Source organism: Macrobrachium nipponense, chromosome 11 (genome assembly GCF_015104395.2).
Source record: "Macrobrachium nipponense isolate FS-2020 chromosome 11, ASM1510439v2, whole genome shotgun sequence".
NCBI lineage: Eukaryota > Metazoa > Arthropoda > Malacostraca > Decapoda > Palaemonidae > Macrobrachium > Macrobrachium nipponense.
This window is the reverse complement of record NC_061087.1, coordinates 13,522,648-13,543,768: the sequence shown is the minus strand read 5'-3', so window position 1 is coordinate 13,543,768 and position 21,121 is coordinate 13,522,648. Positions and strand designations below refer to the sequence as shown.

The window sequence follows — 21,121 nt, the reverse complement described above, 5'->3', positions numbered from 1 at the left end:
CATAGCACTTGCTCCTGGTATATGTTCTTAAGTGTTGTAAGTGAAATTTGGAACAAAGTAAAGGAAGCTAGACATGCAGGTGGAAAGAAATGCATATGAGGATGATTTTTTCTTTGTGGGCTCTTATGATATGCCTCTCTTGACGCAAACTTCATTAACACTTGCAATAACCTTTTCATTTTCTTCAGATGGCAGCATTGCAGAGTCCATTTTATGGTGATAAAATGAACTTGTACTCTTTATGCAAGAAAATAGAGAACTGTGACTATCCGCCTCTTCCTACTGATCATTATTCAGCAGAGGTAAGCTTCTTGACAGGTATATAAGCTTGCTACAGTATGCAATTTCATAAAGTACAGTAATTGCTCAAGTTTGTTGGACATTTCTTAATTAGCTTTTTGTGAAACTGTATTTTTAACTCTTGCTCTAACCAAACCCTTTCTGAAAGTGCTAGCTCCAAAATAGAATATGTAAATTCTCATCAGTTTGCCAGTCAAGGCCATCCTAGTAATTTTATTTTGGGGGGATATACTGTCACTATCATAAAGCAAAAGGATGTTCAATAGCAAGACATACCTAACAACTACCTATATAAAGTTATTTGTCTTTAATTTCAGTGATGAATCATTTTGGTATCATATCTTTCTTTGATGTTTGGTATTGGCTTATTATGTGTGGAGGTCTTATGTTTCATAATGCGTAACATAATTATTTAGAGCTAGCATTGTATATCACCCCAGAATATGAAAACTTTTATTAATATGGTGACCAGTGCATTCTATGATCTCGGGTTTGTGCATGTCACTAATTTTGTATACGATTTTACTTACGCTTTTAAATAAAGGGAGTTGATGACCACAGTTGTTACTGCACCAACTTATAAAATGAAATTAGGTTTTAACATTAAGGTAAATCATATATTAAAGTTTTAAAAAAAAATCACCTATATGAAAGTTTAAAAAAAAAATCACCTATATGTGTTAATGGTTTTGCTAAATTACTATTTTTTACCATTAAAGTTACCCTTTTGCAAAAATATATTCGCTGTACAGAATTGTGTATTAACATTGAAAACAGTTAGTGTTTCAGTGCATTATCCTATACAGAGTATCCTCTATTTTTCTTAGTGTTCTCATCAGCCTGTAAATTTTATAAATTTCCAAAGGATATAGTAAGATAGAGAAGACCCTGTTGAAACTTAAATTGTTTTTAATATCACTGTCTTAAAAGAGAGACTTTCCATATTTATTATTATTACTGTACCATCATCATCAAGTTTTCAGATCATTAAGTTAACATTCTTAAATGTGTTGGGGCTCACCAGAAAGTTTTTCTCAGTAATTAAACTAATCTTATTTTATAAATTATGACCCCCTTAAAAGCTTAATCTCTGTGATCATCTGATAAAGCTGATGACTCTCTTAAGAGAATTGTTTTTTCAAGACTTAAAATGTTTGCTGTATGTTAAATACTGGGCTTACACAATACATGGTTAACTGTGTCATTCTTAATCTTCTCTGCTCTGGAATTGGGTTGTATGGGTTGCTCATCTAATAACTGTGGGTCTTGCAAGTGTGACCTACTCTAATATAGAATGCTTCACTGTGCCAGTCTTTTTGAAATGGATCATCGAAATCCACTAGTAGATTGTTTTCATTTGTTATTACCAGATTTGTTATTCCATAAAGTTTTAGTCAATATAATAAGTTTTAGAGATATTAAAAACCAAAAATAACAGAAGCATTCATCTGTGATCTGGCCCTAGGAGTTGGAGCCTTGACTTTGTTATCAGTATCTTCATATCTCTTAATTCAAAACCTGAGCTTATATCTTACATATTTCAGCATTGATGATAACTTCATATAATTTCTGGGCTGTAATTTTGAATGGCTTCTAAATCACATCTAATTACGAAATGCAAGAAATTTCTTTGATAGGATATTTTTAAGAATTTTAACTGTTTATCATATTTCAGATATCTAGTTCTGTGAACATTATTAGGTGACATTGTAGCAAATCCTGCATTTGCTGACAGTTTAGAACCAAGCATATAAATTGTATATTGTGAATATTTACATTTTGTATTTGTAAAAGTGTTCAGGTAGATAATGCTTACAATGTTCATGAGATATGCTTTTATATTATGTCACACAATACAAATACATTTATACATTGGAAAGTGTTTGATAAAAAGGCCCACACCATGCAACATACACAGATGGGTCCAAATTTTCCACTGCTGCAGTTTCTCTAGATATAGAAATCAAATTTTCATTACCCAAAACACCCACACAAAAGTTGAGATGGCATAGAAGCAATGAAAAATTGCCAAAATGTGTTTTAAAAGATTCCCCTGTCCCGAAGATCAGATACTGTTGTAAACTCTGTGAAGCTGGCATAAATGCAATATGCTGGATCCTTGCTCAAATAAGTACGTATTAACAGCGCCATATCAAATGTAAAAAATTTCCTCTTGACAATTACAGTATGCATCATCACTGAAGTCCATTTAGCAAATGGACTTCAGTGATGATTTGTGGATAAGATAAAATAGGTGATAATTAAAAGAATTAAACTCACAGTAGAGGTTTTACAGGAGCAGCTGACTGTGCTACAGGAATTATTAGTGTAGCAAGAAAATGGGCAGTGGGCATAGCATGCAGAATTTTCTTCATCCACAGAGCATTCCCTGTGCCAACTGACCCTAGATGATGCATGAATGGGCAGCCCTTCAGGCCATTGACCTACAAGCCAGGTACATTCCAGGAAAGAAGGTCCTAGCAGATTAGCTGAGCTGCCATAGCCAGTAATTGGGAATGGAGTGGTTCCTACACCACAGAGTAGTAGAGAAATTATTTGATCTTTGGGTTTTCCCTATGATTGATCTTTTTGCAACGGTTGAACAGAAAACTTCCCATCATTTGCTCTGCATTTCTGGACCTGTTGGTGTCTTTGGAAGATGCGTTTCAACATCACTGGGACAATCTGGATATTTACATTTTTCCCCTTCAACCTTCTCCGTTGAGTGATCAAAATGATGTTCATCATTTCAGGCCTTTGGGTGACCTTGGTAGCTCCTCGCTAGCCACATGCCGAGTGGTACACAGACTTGTTGACTCTCCTAGTCAAAGTATCTAGGGAGAGTCCTTTCTGGTTCACCCTCCTGTGTCAACTGCACATTTACAGATATCATTGGGTAATTCATTTCCTTTAATTTCTCTAAGAGAGATTTTTCTCACAGGGCAAAGATATATTACGGGCTGCTCTGTGAGCAAGAGCCCGTGCTGACACAAGGTCAGCTAAATCAAATAAAAAAAACAACAGGGCAAAGAGAGAAATTTTTGGGTTCCTCTGCTGCACCTCAGAGAATTTTACTAAGGAAAGTGGGCCATCTCCTACAATTGGTATTGGAGGAGTTACTCTCCAGTCAGAACCTCCATTCAGCAAATAGCAGACTTCCAATATTCTTTCACCAAAACAAGGAAAAATACAGATTTTTACATCTATGATTTTTATCATACAAACCCTTCTTTCCAGCCCTGCTAAATGCTTGTAGATTATAGTCAGACAACTGGATCCCTGAGTACAAATACAGTACTACAGCTGCTTTTCTTATGTCTGTAAGACGAAAGACTGTGGAGTCTTGGGACGTTTCATGACTACAAATTGTGTGATTTTATGGGTGTGATAGTTTTGTATGAAAACATTTAAAAAATTTTTTTTATTATTATTAAAGACAGTTCTCTGACATTGTTTTGACTTTTTTTTTTTTTTCTGTATTTCAGTTAAGAACATTGGTTGATAACTGCATTAACCCTGAACCAGACAAACGACCAGACATCACTCATGTGTATGGTGTGGCAAAAGAAAGGCACAGTCAGACACAATCTCCTAGTAATTGCAGCTCTGCAATGTCTGCTGCTCGCATTGCTAAAGAAGAAGAAAAGAGCATGGATGATAATAGACGCAGTTTAGAACAGATAAAGCTGAAGGATTAGCATAGAGCCAACTGGAGTAGGTATGCACGGAAAGAAGATAAAACCCCCCCAGGTGCTATTGCTTGGAATGATTCCTCTCTGTCAGCAAGTTCATCAGAAATTAAAAAGTCTGGAAATGAGGGAGCTATATTACATTCTCCAGGATCAGGAGTAAGTTCTGTAGGAGAGATGTGGGCACGTGATCCCAGGAGTGTAGCTCTTTCAGACTCCCAGGGGAGTACGACAGGTAATAATGGTAGTAAGCGTAGCCGAAGACATAGTACAAGTTTCTCAGCAAATACAGACAATTCTGGGCAACAGCGACCTCCTATGCGAACACACCATCCTACCAGAGATGACCTGTCCCTTGTTTCTATTTCCAATGGAAATGACTTTAGGGGCCCATCATCTCGAGACGTGATTACAACACCACCTCAGGGAGCAGGAATGTATCCACCAAGAAATCGATACAATGTGAGACTCCCACCTCTTGGTAAGCGGTAGTAAGACACTTGAAGGGATTTTATCTTTCTATTTAAGAACATTTCTTTTCAATGAAAATTTTGCATTTCTTTTCCCCACCACTTTAGGATGCCTCAATCAAAAAGATTAAATTGACTTTGAAAATAAATATTGAAGAAAAAAATTTATATGAAAATCAAAACACATTGTGCCAAGTGGTGTAACTGGTTACTGTGCATACCTTCTACCAGTATGTTTTAAGCATTTAGTGTGCTCTGAAAGTACACTACTGAACAGTAAAATAAAATCAAAGTGTTACAAACAATTTTACATGCTTCAAAGTAGAGATGAACTTAATTAGCATGAAAATCTGTACATAAAATATACATACATATATATATATAGTTTGTCTTTGCTGCTAAGGTAATGCAAATTCTAAGTCAGGGTGATTGCAAAATGCATAAGACATCTTACAAGTAGAGTAACTATTATTCATTCATTTGAAGTGATTTCTGCAATAGTACTGTTAATATATTTCGATTTAAGCTGTCCACCATTCTCTGTGATACAGTGGTATATTGTGTATATAAAAGTGATACTTTTACAGGGATGACAAGGAATTATATTTTTACATATAGCCTACATAACTTCATTGAGCATTGCACTTAAACACATCTGTTTCAAAGGTTTGCATTTATCATAAGTCATATAGTGCTAACAATAAATCTCACTAATAGTGGACAGTATGGAATTCTCTTCAAAACTGAAGTGGTTGCAGGTGCATTTTTTGTTTGGCATACATATCGAGAATAAATGTAGAATAATTTCAGGTATAAATGGCTCAAATTCTGGCTGCACATTGTAGAAATTTTATGGTTAAGAAATTTTATTCTTTTCCCAGTGGAGATATTTTAATGAGAAACAGTTTTAATGAGAAAACTGCCAGATTTGAGTTTACCTTTAGAGACTTTTATAGATGGTTTTGGAATGCTTACTTACTAGATGAAGATATAATTATCAGATGGTATTGAGGAATGTAAATGTTCTTACCAATGTTCATTTCCAGAGTTGAATGTCTGTCGCTTTTTTAGTGTGGAATATTACCATGTGAAATGCATAATTTTTTTTCAAAACCAAATATACAGTGTGCAGTTAAAACTTTCTTTTTAATGCTAAAGCCAGGTGCCATATTTTAAATAATTACAGGGGATAGACAATACAAAATGCTAATGTTAAATTGCACAGTACCTTAACTACAGGAAATTCAAGTAGTACTGTACATTGTTGTTAGTAAAGCAGCTCCTGGAAGTTTAAAGTAGCTTTCTTTTTAAATGAATTACTGTATTGTTAATGATTCAGCCAGAGAGCAATGTGTCTGTGATATTCATCAACTTTACTGGCAATATTCCCTACTGAGAACTTCTTGTTATTACTGGTAATTTTTTTTTATTATGAACTTAGTTTCAAGAGTAGGTTGAGAAGAAATTCTAGTCAATTAGCTTATTTTCATTATTTCCATCTGGTTTGTTTAAGGTTAACAGATATTTTTAATATAATCTTACCAACACTTTAATTATATTGAAATTCACAATTTTGTACAAATACCAATTGAAGTGTGGTAAGGCAGAAAAGAATTTTCTAGCATAAGGAAAATATTAGAAAATTAGTGTTGCAACCATTAACTCCTCTTTAGATTTCATTAAATGAACAATTCCTAATGGCAATAGTGATGGTAGCCAACATGAATATTCGTTGTTCTAATTGCTACTTTATTTTTTAGTAGATCATTGCTTGTGTTTGGTTTTTGTGATTCATAATTCATTTCATAAGATATCATCAACCAGTAAGTTGTAATGTTACTGCTGACTGCTTTACCAGAACATTATATGCTGAAAAATATTTCCTTTGTCATTTTCTTCTTATTTTCACAGTAACCATTCTTCTAATTGCTCTTATAAAATAATGAATTTGTATCAAAGCAGAAACTGCTGTTCTCCTAATCCAACTAAATGGTTGGTGGTCTCATCTGCTATTCAAGACAAAAAAAATTTATATGAATTTTTTTGGTAGATGATATAAGGTACCATTAACTGGGAGGTAAACCACTCTTTCACTACATTTGGATTAGGTTTGGTCTTCAGTTAACACGGTTGATTAAGTCTATTGTCAAATAATATATATATATACTAAGAATATTTTGAGAAATTTTTCTACTGATAATAGGATGCATCTATTTAGAGGTTACATCTGTTTTAAAAAAGTTCATACCATGTTTTTTTAAGTTATGATATCTGTGACATGTTTTCTTTTTGGATATCTATGTAAGAAATGTCAAGCACCAGTAATGAAGTTGTTCTCAAAAAATAGATAAATGTGTACCATATGTTCCAGGGAATTTTGAACATTCTTCCAATCCTTGTTCATCTTATGCCTTTGAGCAGATATTATTTCAGCAAAATTGTGATTTTTGGTTCTTAGAGTCAGGCCTAACATTACTGGAACCTTATAATTTAGTTACAAAATTTGAAATTATAAATATTTCAGTACCCTATATATTTTACTAAATACAAATGGGAATTCAAAATGAATGGGTCTCATCAAATGTGTAAAATATGATGGGTCATCTATGAAAATTCCCTAATGTCTATGATACCATTCTCTTGTAAATGTTTCATTGATGATTACTTTATTTGGTGTTTTCATGTACCGTTACTACTTAACCTAGAAATATTTTTTTTCTCATATTTTCCTTATTCTGTAATTTCATGTCTCGGTAGACGACAAGTGAATATTTTTCATTGCTTAGTATATTTAATATTTTAATGCAGTTATTTAATTAATTAGCAGTGATATTACAATTTATGAATTTGAAGGAATAAATGAAATAGGTGGCCATTAATCACCGTCCATTTTTTTAGCGTAGCTCCATTGTTCTTTAATATTTTATGTGGAAAATAAACATACAGTGCATAGAGCAGTGTAGCTCTAGTCTAGCTCATAATGTGTTGTATTGTAATAACATACGGTATATCATAATTTTGATGTAATGTATTAAAAGTTTTGGCAATAAATGTTAATTTGTTATTCCTTGAGCTCCACTATGGAAATAATTAATTTAATAATTTAAAAATAAAAATTTTTTTTTACTATACGTGACATCACAGGGTTTACACTGCTTTTAGAATATAGGGTAGCCTCATTATGTCCCACTGCCCCTCCAAACCACTTTCACCAATGGTATGTTACTGGAGACCTCTAAGTTAAGGATACACCACTGAAGAACTTGCAAGACTGGAGGTCTTGGTAAGGAGGCTACAGAACATTCATTACTTTAGGTTTCAACAATGCATAAACCTGTCCAAGGAAACATTGACTAGGAAGTGCAGTTGATAAACCTATGGTCAGTACAGCAAATATCACCTATGTATCCTTAGCAGAGTGAATGGAGTCCAATTTCATCAGCAACCCTAACTTATACCCATGGACCAAAGCAAAAATTAACTCCTCCCATTTATATAAATTTGATGCCATGAGTTCTTCCTTGGGAGTGAACGTACTCAACCAGCAAAGTCAATGTCAATCATTAAAGAACAATTACATAGACTTAACCTCTCAAAATCAAGGGTCATCAACCTGCAAATTTTCTCACAATAACGATTTAGGTTAAAATGTAACCTGTCGAAATTTGGGTATTAAAGCTGTGTACTGACACCTGTATGCACATTGAAGATAAGATAAGGCATTAACTCAACTGCACTTGCCTAGAAAAGCCAGAGATACTAGTTGCCTGGAAAGCTGACGAAGCGCTGCACTTGCCTAGAAAAGCCAGCGAGAGTTGCCCAGATAGTTGAAGAAGTTACTGATTCTAAGGCAATTGTCTCTTGAGTGAAGGATGGGCCCTCTGCTTTATTTATAAAAATGAAATGCCTGAACCTAAATGAACCATGTCTAGATTAACTTGTCTTGGTTGCAAGGAAACCTTGCAGGTTACGTAAAAATGCCTGTGTGTAGGAAGCAGCTTGAAGAGCAGAGTAAATTGTCCTGCCCAGAGACAAGGGAATTCACTTGAGGCTAAGAATGGCATTGGCATGCTTAGAGCACGGTAACCAGAAGGAGGGCTTAGCCTTTTCCTCAAGTCCAAGCAGAGCTTTGATGCTTGACGTGTGATCGAGTCACTTCGACTGGTCGCTTCACCCATGAGTAAGCTCAATGACCTCAGCAAAAGTAGTCATAAACTCTTGATCTGTATTTTCTGCCTCTGGGCCATGAGAATCATCATCTGGCCTGTTGAACAAGTCGGAGGGAGACAGGACATCATTGTTCACCAAGTTAGACACAGCAAAAGAGCCAAATTTTCTGGGTTATGTATTACGAAACGTAGGAAACAAAGAATTATGATGAATTTAGGACATTTCTTATTCGTAAAGAAATCGTTATTCTGATAGAACTTTTCACGAGGATTCCAAATACATGTGCTCTTACATTTCTTCTATGATATAGGCTCGTTCGGGTCTCAGGACCTTGTTGAGGGTCTGTAGAATAAGGAGAAATCTTGTCCTGATCCCAATCCCGTCTGAGAGAACTATGATCTGCAGATGAATATCTCGATCCATTGCGCGGCCGTGTTGGGCTGTCATTTCATGAAGCACAGTCACAGCCATGTGTTGGGCTGATGTTACGTGAAGCACAGTCATAGCTGTGATCACGAGTGTGGATTACTGTCAAGGCTGTGTGTTGGGCTGTCATTATGCGAAGCACAGTCACTGCAGTGTTATCGAGAGCATGGATTACAGTCGCGGCTGTGTGAGGGAGAGTGCCAATCACTATCCCTCCCAGGATAACATGAACTTGAATGAGAATGTTCCTCCACAATCGACTTCTTAATTTGAGCCTTATCAACTTTCCTACAGACTTGGGGGACATTTGATTCCAGGATGTGATGAGCAAATGGAGCAAAAATCAGATTTTGTGTGAAGTCTGATCCACAGACTAAAGAGATTCTAGAGGTCTCCTCTTTGGACTTGTGTTCTGCACTATGAGCTGGGTGAAAATCAGTTCTAAGGCAGTAGACACACGGCTGTGTGCCTGAGGGAAGCACAGCTATGCGAGGAAGCAGGAACAACTCTGATGTGCATGGACGGCTGAGCATCAACTGTAGGAGAAGCATAGTGAAGGCCTGGAGATTGCCTGTAACTCTTCTTGCAAGGAGAGTCAAATTGATCCTTCTTCCTCCAACATCTGACATAAATGGGAAGAACATAAGCGAAGAAGATGAGGCAGATGAAGATGATGACAACGAAGATCTGAGATGTCTCTTCATGGATATCAGTAGCTTGACATATCTGTACTTCTTAAGAAACACACCTTTGACTCAGTCAAACAGAGCCTGGACGAGAGAGTTGGAGGGACCAGAAGTAGGTGGCATGGACACAACATGGATGGAGACAGCACAGAGTAAGGTGCTGGGAGAGCCATTGACAGATAAGATGATCTCACTGAGACTGTAGCTTTGGACACAGACACATATAGAGTGTTGCTGTATGTGGAGATGACATCATCGAAACTGAAGATCTGGAAACTCATGGCAGACATCACTGGGATGCGAGACAACATGCATTAAGACAAAAGGCCACAAAGGATTGGTACCCATGATAGGCCTAACAATGCCCAAAACTCGAGACATCTACGCACAACAGTCAAGACATCTGCACATCTCCCCATAAAAAGACTACAAGAGGTGGCTGCCTCCTCCCTCTCTCTCCACTCTCAGAAAGAACAGGGACAGAAACATTTAATTACAAGATCTGAATTCTCCCCACTTGAACCTTCTGAAGATGAAATTAAATAAGAATGAGAGAGAGAATAATCTTCATAAGAAGCAGCAGCAGCAAGAGGAGATTTTGGTAAAGGGGAGGTGAAACAAGAAGGAATTGGAGCTCCTGCCACCAAGGAAGGCGAAAAACCTTCCCAAGATGGTGCAGTTGGTTTCCTATTTTATTTCCTCTTATTATCAAATCTCTTCCATTGTTCTGGAGGCCAAAGACAACACTTGGAACACAGATTACTTATGCTGCAAATGTTAACTCTGCACCTACTACAAGTGGAATGGGGGTCTGTATCAAAAGAAGACAAGTAACATGAACAAGGGTTGTTATCAGCCCCTGGACATCGTCTGTGATACCCAAGAGGCTTAGCTGAATCATAGGTTTACATTTTAGTAAATGCCAGAAACACACAGACAACGAAATCACACAGAAATCACCCAACTAAAATGGAAGACACAACCAAAACGCCAAAGCATAATGAGGGCAGGAAGTTCTTGCGAGAAAGGGCAAAGTATCATCTCGCTGCGAAGGCGGTTAGAGGAACTGGTATGATGATGCATAGCCCGGGTAAGCCAGGTCGTGCAGTTTCCTCCTACTCTCCTATTGGCTGACTCCCATTGCCACCAATTCCTTATGTTAATTCTAACCGGACTCCAGCTGGTGCTAGAGAATTTATCTCCACGTTAAGACTAAATGTTTATTGGTGTTGGTTATGAAAAATACAAATTGACTTAAAATTTGTCATGTCACTAAGCTCTCCCTACACACAAGAGTTAATGAAATATACAGTTCCAAACGTCTGTAGCCTTTCTCAGGTTCCACAGCAGTTAGCTGATCTTCAACCAAAGAGGAGTCATGCATCTTCCTCACTCACTTTGAACCTGCCACCCCTCTGCTCCTATAGTTGTACAGTAGTGCCTCAGGATACGAAATTAATCTGTTCCGAAGCGGCCTTCGTAACCTGATTTTTTCGTATCTTGAACTACGTTTTACATGTAAATTGCCTAATTCATTCCAAGCCCTACAAAAACACCAACAGTAAATTTATAATAAAGCTAAATTGACCAATAAACAATGAAATACAACAATTTGGACCATTCAATACCTAACATAACATTTATTGTAGTACGTACCTGTAAATAAAGTGTATTAGTGTACATGGAACAAGAAATACTTTACGTACATATGTAGTAAAATGATATTGTTAAGATACAATAAAGTTTTGTACATACTTACCTGGCAGATATATACTTAGCTATAGACTCCGTCGTCCCCGACAGAAATTCGAATTTCGCGGCACACGCTGCAGGTAGGTCAGGTGATCTACCGCCCCTGCCGCTGGGTGGCAGGAATAGGAACGATTACCGTTCTAGAACCAGATTTTCTCTTCCACCTGTCTCCTGAGGGGAGGTTGGGTGGGCCATTAATCGTATATATCTGCCAGGTAAGTATGTACAAAACTTTATTGTATCTTAACAATATCATTTTTGTACATGGAACTTACCCAGCAGATATATACTTAGCTGATTGACACCCTTGGTGGTGGGAAAGAGACAACTATTTACTGAATAGACAGGTAAACAACATACGTTGTAGGTAATAAATAAATAAAACCTTGGTTCCTACTTGATCAGGCGGAAGACTCCATGGCTAATGCCTAGGAATCTGCTTCGCCTCAAGAGCCTCAGCGAGGATGTGACCTATGGCTAAGAGTTCTTGTGGGTCTGTCGATGGGGTCTTATCCATTTACTCGACAGAGCCTCTTACATGACAATATGCCTATGCCTAGTGGCATAATTAAGGAGCACAACACCGATCCCGATCACCTGATCCTAACACGAGGGTTAGTGCTTAAGTTGAAAAGAGTTATCTACAAACTCCTTTCAAACAACCCAAAGAAAAAACACGACGTTAAATAAAATTTAACTCACTAGTTAAGGATCAGTATCTGCTCCCTATCCCAGCAATGTATCCGCAGACACGTATCAACCAAGAGAGAAGGATCCCTCGAAGGTTATCTTGACATCCTTCGGATAATGGGAAGTCAACACAAAGTTGCATCTCCCGTATGTGACAGCTAATATGTCCATATGACCTATTGTTAGGGAAAGAACAAGAATTCGGAAAAGCTCGCACTTCATGCACTTTTAATTCTCAGCTGTTTGAAGGAATCATTAATGCACTTATCAAGTGCTTAGGAGATCACAATGTCTCAAAGAAGGCCAGGGCGTTCTTTGATATAGATCTCTTCTGGGTGAAGCCTGGAGCCTGGCTAGCGCTTCGTGCCTGGCAGGCGCCTAGCGCCTGTCTAGCGCCTCGCGCCTGGCTGGAGCCTTGCGCCTGAATGGCGCCTAGAGCCTGGCTGGAGCCTTGCGCCTGGATGGCGCCTTGCGCCTGGCTGGTGCCTGATTGGCTCCTCCTTCCTGGCTAGCGCCTCGCGCCTGGCTGGAGCCTTGCGTCTGGCTGGTGCCTTGCGCCTGGAAGGCACCTGGAGCCTGGCAGAAGACTTCATGATTACTGTCTATGAGTCTGCATGCCTCAAGAGTTTCAGCGAGGTAGGGACCTATGACTGACAAACCCTTCTGGATCATGTCAATGGGGGCTAGCCCGCTTACATGACAGAGCCTTCTCGGATCGTGCCAATGGGGGCTGACCCACTTACATGGCAGAGCCTTACCTGTATCATATCAATGGGGACTAGCCCTCTTACATGACAGAGCTTTAGGTTTCTCTTTACTGGAAGGAGCCTTGCGTCTGGATGGATCCTCAATCCTGACTGGAGCCTAGCCTTGAAGGAGCCTGGCACCTGGATGGCGCCTGGCTGGCTTCTAGAGCCTCTGGCCTGGCTCCTAGAGGCCTTGGCTGGCTCCTAGAGGCCTGGCTGGCTCCCTAGAGCATGGCTGGCTCCTGATCTGGCTGGCTCCTAGAGACTGGTGGCTCCTATGTATGCCTGGCTGGCGCCTCGCGCCTGGCTTGGCTCCTCCACACTTGCTGGAGCTTCGAGCTTGGAAGAGTCTCTAGGCTGTCTGGCAATGTCCACATCGGACACTCTTATATCTGTCCGATTTGTTCGCCTCTGGCGCATTTGCGCCAGGTTGGAGGCCCGCTCCTTCTCAGTATCATACCATGACCGAGTTCCTTGGAACTGTCCGCCTCTGGCGTTTTTCGCCTGTATTGGCATTTGGCGCTTGGCTGGCGCTACATTGTCCGAGAGTCCTGAACAACCACATAGTTTATCAGGAGACTGGAGAAGGGTGGAAGAAATTCTTCCCCTTTGAGCTTTTGGCCCCTGGCAAGGGGAGGTGATTTTAGTCAGCTACACCCAGTAGACGACAGGATATCTAACAATACGAGAGAGAAGAGTCTTCCTCCGAGGAGGATCCTTCGTGAACACTTCTTTTGCTAACGAGATCTCTTCTTACATGTTGATGAGGTTCCTCGTTGCAGAATCTTCCCTATCCTTGCCCGAAGGAAGGGAAGGAGTCTGGAAGTCGAAGGAGACTCTGAGCTGAAATTGGGCGGAACCCTGATTTCTAGCTCTTATTGTATCCTTCTGAATACCTTCTGGGAAGCATTTTGAGCCCTCATCGCACCCCGAAGACTCTGTAGGCAAACGTTTAAACCATCTCTTCTTCTGTAGATGAAAATGTAAGTACCCTGCCTGGGCAACTAAACTTCTATCTGAAAGCGTTGCGTCAGGAATAGAGGGATTTATTTCTTTTGCCAGACATACTATGCTGGCAAGAACCCATTGCCGAGTCTCCATTGAATCTGATGCGAGATTCAAATGCACAAAAAATTCCCTTGTCTTCTTGGTCGTTTAGGGCTAAGAGAAACAAAGAATTCCTTCATAAACTTCCTCAAAGAAGTTTGATGAGGAGCAGTTCCATTTTGTCGGAACACGGAATCTGTGGCCACAAAAAAAAAAAAAAAAAAATCCCATTCGAAGTACATGATATCCTACTCTTGTCGTATTGCGGTATCGTATAAGATCCCGAAGATCTTAATCCTCTGTTATCTCTAATTCCCTTTGTAGAGACAGAGTATGGCCTTTTACTGCGTTCTTTGATAGCAGATATATACATAGGTGATTCTTCCCTCTGAAAGTGAAGAAAAAACCTCGCTATGTGGTTCACAGAGGTATCGGAAGAGGACAGTTTCCTCATTCCATCTAGCACGATCTGCAGCAATTCTGTCTTAGCCATGACTATTGTCATTTACCTTGAAAAAACCTCTCATTTATGTCCACTTCTGGTCAGTCTGCACGCGGACAGACTCAGAGTGGAGAGGTTTTATAGGTCTATTTATAATAGATTCTGATAGAATATCCAGATACTCTTGGAAAAGCCTTACAAAACATGCTGTGAGAAGAACGTGACTTCTGTGAATCCAACCTCTCTAAGGCCAAAATGAGGCATACATCCTCTCTTCCTTTGACGCCCAATTATCTTAATATCTGTTAAGAATTTATAACTAGGGGAAAAAAGGCTAAAGTTTATTCCCCTTCTTTAAATTTAAAGATGTCTTATATTGCTACCTCTCTTGGTTCGAGGAAAAAGAAGCAGTCTAAAGGAAGCCTGTTCGTCTTCTACCTTACAAAGAGATCTATGAAGACGACTTTCCGCAGGTTCTCACAACTCTTTTCAATAAATGTTAGACATACGTTAACAGTTATTATCTTCGATCGAGAAGGTTCTCACGGACATGCAAAATCTTGCATCGAACCTCTTAAGGATCGTTACGTTCCGTGTCTGTTCCCAAATAGGTTCTCTTTTGTTAACGCGAACAGGGGCGAAAAAAGAGATTCTCGATGCTCTTTGCGATATGAGAGAGTCGTGGAATTGGCCTAAGTGATTAAAATAAATCATTTCATCATTCCTTTTCGATTAAATGGGTAACGAAATCAGGAACGAATCTTGCCGTTACCGAGCCTGCTGTCCGAGAGGCTACTGGACTCTTAAGTTAATAACTCGCTAAAACGAGAAAAGATCTTGGATGGTGCTTCTGGCGCGGCAGGCGCTGCGCCAGGCTGGCGCTTCCTTCTAGTTCTTTTTAGGTTATGTGCCATAACATCTATGCCTTTATGGTACCCGACATCCTTCACATGTTAATTCCGTTCTTAGTGGGAAAAAACTTTTATATACGTAGTATAGTCCATTCAGGGAAACACTTCTGCCCACTAAGAGAATGTTTTCCCATTCGACTCACCCAACTTCTCTTGAGCAATATCCGAATTTAAAAAGGTTGTGTGCGTTTCTCGAAAGGATGAGAGAATTATATATATCGCGCGCTGCCGTATTAGAATCCTTTATAATACTGTCACATTGTGGTAAACAGCATTAATCTAGGAAACCTTTGTAAGGATACTAGGAATTCTGTAGTTAACCTCGGTATGTGCATAAGACTTGACCATACCGTAGTCTTAAAGTGAATTCTCTACTGCATTCATCTTCTCACTAAGCATGTACTCTAATAAGCCATGCTTTCGTAAGCATGAGAGCATTATACAATAGTATAGAGTTCCGCTGCGTTAGAATCCTTTAAAAATGTTACCTACGGTAAACAGCATTGAAATGTTGTAATATCTTTCTTATTGAAAGCTTCTTAGCAAAAGGCAGACAATATATTATTTATGTTTGCTTAACTATCCCCTCAATCCGAGGCTAAAACCACGATTGTAGGGGAGAGACACGGTTATTCATTCCATCCCGCAGGAGAGAGACATGTTACCGACCACTCATAACCGACACCTACATGATACTGCGTTGGTGTCTAAGCGATAGCAGTCTCGTTAGCCGACTGGCCTTACTCTTCCAGAGTTGCCAGCTACTCCATTTAATAAAGGAATCTTATAAAATTATTATCGAACTTCAGGAAGTTCTTATAATGCATATCTAATCGAAACAAGACTTCGATAAATCTAGAAGCTAAGTAGTTGTCGTCTTAACAATCCCTTTAAGCGTAGTCCTTCCGAGGAAATTCCTGGAAGGATACTGGTAACTGAGTTGCTCAGCAAAGAAGTAACTACGGTATGTGCTTATGATTTGCCGTATCGTATTCTCATACAGCAGATACTCTACTACCTTCTTTCCCTGCCGAGGCAGATAGAGAAAGGATATTCTGGCGCCTGGATCCTTGCACCTAGCGCCTGGAATGTTCCGCGCGCCTGGAATGTTCCGCACGCTAGAAAGGAGACTCGCTCCTGGAACGTTCCGCTTGCGTGGAAGGTCCCGTGCGCCCTGACAGTTCCGAGCGCCTACTAGACCCCTTTTAGAAAGAGCCTCTTGCCGAAACGTCAATGGAAGGATCATTCTGATTGCCACTCTACTGTAAGGCTCCTTGCTCTAGCCGTCTGTTTTTCTGGCGCAATTTGCGCCAGGCTGGCGCTTCGTCTCTTTGAAGGCGCCTTGCGCCAAGAAAATTTTCTAGAACGCGGCTCGCGTTTGGTTGTAGGAACGCGGCTCGCGCTAGTCTGTTAGCTGGAACGCGCCTCGCTGCTGGCTATAGGAACGTAGCTCACGCTAGCTTGCTGGAACGCGGCTTCCTGGCAGCGGCTGGCTCTTGCTCAGTGTTCTCTTAGTTTTCAGAGAACGCGCTAGATCATCGCTCCAAACATACATTCTTCGTCTTTTCGGATGTAAGATGAAGAGACGCACTTTTTTAAGGATGCCTTATCAATGGCTATCCTTGGCAGTCTGGGACGTTCTACAGAACCTGCCGAGGGGACGCCTGACCGGTGGGGGTTCTCCCCTAACCTTCCTGCGGCTGTCGACTTTCCTCCTCCACTGGGTCTGGGAGTTTGGAAGAGGTCTAGGCCTGGAAGCGCTACGGAGCCGATCAGACGCACCCTCCACTGCACTGGGAACACTATATTCACTTCTTACCTTTTTAGAGCTCGCCTTTGAATTTGTAGATTCTGTGGAGTAAGAAGGTGATGAGGATGCAACAACTACTAGAATTGTCAATACTCTTAACTGCTCGTTAGTACGAGAGCTCTTAAAGCTTCTAAAGGAAGCGTATCTAGTTATATGCTTTCTGACTTCCTAAAGTAGGAAGTTAGATCTTATATTTCCTTCATCAAGTTCTAACACTTATACACGTATTAGTGAAAAAAAAAAATCAATATTTCCCTTATTGCAAAATATAAGTGTCTACCGAAAAATTCGGTAGTTTCACGTAATATATTCTTCGAAATTTCGAAGCCAAATTCATTAAAAAGTTAATAAAAGCGTATGCCAAACCAAAGACCCAGTACTTCCCTGCAAAAGACAGCCCAGAAGGTCGATGGCGATGAAAAAACGAAAATCAAGTCAGGAGGTAGCAACAACGTATGTTGACACTACCGCGACAGAGAAAATCTGGTTCTAGAACGGTAATCGTTCCTATTCCTGCCACCCAGCGGCAGGGGCGGTAGATCACCTGACCTACCTGCAGCGTGTGCCGCGAAATTCGAATTTCTGTCGGGGACGACGGAGTCTATAGCTAAGTATATATCTGCTGGGTAAGTTCCATGTACAAAAATGTGGAACCTTACCTTTCGAGTGAGGCGATCTCCGAAAGTGGCGACAGAGGAGGAGGACAAATGGCAGAAAACATGAACACTTAATGTTTTCTGCCATTTTTTAATGTGTTTCGTAAAGTTAACACTAAACTTTATGAAACACAATAACAATTGGCAGAGAACATTAACACTTCTTGATTATCTCTATCTTCGTTTTCCATAGAAAGCATCCTCTTCTTTCAGTGAACTTCAGCAACATTCTTGGTTACCCATGGCTAATAACGTAAGTAATTAAGTTCACACACAACATGATAAAGTAACTTACAGTACAACGAAAGCGAATCACTGACACGAATTTACATTAACAAACGAAATATATGTGAACGAACGAATTCCAGTGTTTACGATAACACTACCGCAAAAAATGGTCAAGGAACGCCCTTACTTAGAGGTATGATGCTGACCAATAGGAGAGCAGGATCTTATGGCAGTAACTAGCATCAGGAACCAATAAGAGAGCGGGAGGATGGTGGTGAGTCTACTCAGTTGGCGGCGCACGAGTTTTAAAATTGTTCTCGGTGGTCTGGGCAAATCTCGGACTTTACCCTTTCGCAACCTGAATTATTTTTGTATACAGAAGCAAAAAAATCTTCATCTTTGCTTTCGTAAGTAGGGACTTTGGTATGTCGAGGTTCCACTGTACTTGGTTGCAACCCAGTAAGAACACTAAAAGAACAAGAATGTGCAGCACCTCTCTCATATGCCATTCATACACACAAAAGATAGAAGTAATCAAAGACCCCTCGAGTGTGAAACTCGGACAGCAAATGTTCAGGAGAGCACACATGCCAAGCAAGGTGTGCTGGTTACTTCTAAACCACCTGCCTGAAGGATGACGTCTCCTCTGATGAGTAGCATACTGACTGTATGTCATCCCAAGTGATCACATCACAAGACGTCTCTTCTGTTGAAGATGCACGTTTCCTGGGTAGCTCAAGGACTTCTCCCTGGTCTACAGTTCCATTACTTTGACAATGCAAAAGTTTACAGTAGGATATTTAGAACATATCTATGCTGAGGATTTTGTCGTGGACATTCCCTTGGGGTATCCTATTATCTCCTCTCTGGTTGGAAGACCTATTTAAGACCTCTTCTCTGCGACAGAAGCTAAAAGTCTTCTATTTATGGTCCCAGAATTGTTCATTGGAGAAGCATCCTTGGCATAATCTCAAGGTGTAAACCTTCCCCAAATTCTGCCTGATCCGTCAGGTCCTCAACACAGTAACGAGTTCCAGGAATCTACGGATGACCATAGTTGTGCCTCTGTGGCCACAAGCAGAGTGGTTCCCAGAACTTCTGTATCTTCTGTCAGCAGTTCCAATTAGTTCTTGTGAGCGAGAGGCTTTTCTCATAAAGCAGCAGGCCAGATGTCCAGCTACCTCAGGAGGTCTTTGTCAGCGGTTTACCCGGGTAAGTTGGCCATCTGTGGTTGGGGTCGTCGACGGAACTTTAGTGAGCAGATAACGAATTTTCTAATCTTTCTCAGATACAAAAAAGCTTTTTCCATCTCCGCTTTCATGGGCTACAAGGCCACCTTGGGGTTCATCCTGCACCTGAAGGGCTTGGACATCTCTTCATCCTGGGAAATCTCGATGTTCAGGAGTTTCGAACTATCCTGTTCACCAAGAGAGCTCAAACCTGCAATGTGGGATCTTACTCTGGTCCTGTATAGTCAAGCTCCATTCAGACCACTTCGTCAGTTGTCAGTCAGGAATCTGACTCTACAGATAGTTTTCCTGTTGGCCTTGGCTTCCTTAAAGAGAGTTGGAGAGCTTCATGGCCTGAGTTATGATGCTAAAAACATCAGGGGTTTGAATTTGTCCTGGAATTCGTAGCTAAGACTCAAAATCCCTTGGTTCATGATGGCAGATTTGGCTCATTTTCAATTCCTTCCCTGGACAGTGATCTGCAAGAGTTTTTGCTTTGTCCTGTCAGAGCTCTGCGCCGCTGTCTAAAAAGGACTCGTCACCTAAGGTCTAGATGTCATAGACTTTTTGTTAACACCGGCCGGTCCAGAATGGCTGCACAAGGTGATTAAGCAGTCATACTCCTCACCTTATAGCTCTGTCACAGAGTCCAAGCAGGCTAGAGCAGATGACATCAGAGGAATGAGTTCCTCTGACATTTAAGAAGAATTTGTCTGTTCATATGATTTTGAATGCTGGTTCCTGGCTTTGGCAGACCACATTCACTTCCTTTTCCTGAAGGACATTGCCACAGGTCCTTGGACACTTTTTCCTTGGGTCCAGTGGTGGCTGCCCAAGTTGTGTAGCTCATCCAGTGCCCCTAGTTTGACTGTTTGAATCTTAACTAAGATGACTGTGTGGAAGAGAAAATGGATGAGATAGCTAGTCTCCTATCTTCTTCCTACAGGCAGGTTGACGAATAAGACACATCATAAGGTGGAACTGGTCTGATACAGGTGTGTGTGGCAGCTATACTGGTTGCAGTTATTTGGTTTGTTCCTATACAATAAACAAATCTGCTTCTCAGTAGCACTTACTCCTCTCTCTGAGAAGGGGAGGGAGGAGTTGTATAAAGTCCCTGTGGCCTACATGGTTCTCTTTACCTTCCACGAATGCAATGAATCTGGACATGTCTCATTGTGTTTAATCCCAGCAGGTTGAGTTTTAAGATATTCGCTTATCTATTTTCTCACGGCAAATGACAAATTTTTAATCAATTTATATTTTTCATAGCTAACAACCCCGAGGTCTTAACGTTAACTGTCCACCTCCAGCCAACCCTCTCATATCCTGGGTTGGAAGAAAGACTGGTGCGTCACGAGGTTCCAAGCCTGGCCGATGACCAGCATCCACCTTGTACACGCATGAGTTGCCAGATGCCACAGCTTCCTTGCTTTACAATCTTTTGATTGTTTTTGACCGGTTTCCAGCTGACACTAGATTATCCTATTGTTAAGACCTCAGGTTTTTAGCATCCAGCACTTATGGGTACTTCAGTGGGACAGAGTAGGCCCAATAAAATGAAAGAAATTACTAGTCAGACACACCCTTGGAAATATGACCTAATACCAAGGAAGTGAGAGATTGCATTGTGTAGATTACGTATTGGCCATACGCGTTTAACTCATGGCTATCTGATGGATGGGGAGGATGAGCCCTTCTGTGACGATTGCTTAGTTCCACTAACCGTTAGGCATTTGCTGGTTGAGTGTCCCAGTCTGGTGGAACTTAGGAATCGTTTTTTAGGTTATAGTAGTGGAGCAGGGGGTAATTATAGCATGGGAAAACTGTTGGGAGAAAGCGCATGTATTAATAACATTATCTCTTTTA

General features: G+C 40.3%; 1 protein-coding gene across 3 annotated transcripts in view; it reads left to right on the top strand.

Moving 5' to 3' along the window:
* Positions 1-7,529, top strand: part of LOC135225763 (serine/threonine-protein kinase Nek7-like) — a 64,456-nt gene extending 56,927 nt beyond the window's left edge. For 2 of the 3 annotated variants that reach the window (XM_064265346.1, XM_064265256.1), the window contains exons 5-6: positions 189-302; positions 3,786-7,528. In XM_064265346.1, coding sequence (XP_064121416.1) covers positions 189-302; positions 3,786-3,998 — 327 coding nt within the window. In that variant the 3' untranslated portion in view covers positions 3,999-7,528. Of the gene's footprint in view, positions 1-188; positions 303-3,785 lie in introns of all 3 variants that reach the window. The other variant, XM_064265423.1, reaches the window with a different exon arrangement.
* Positions 7,530-21,121: the final 13,592 nt, after the last annotated feature.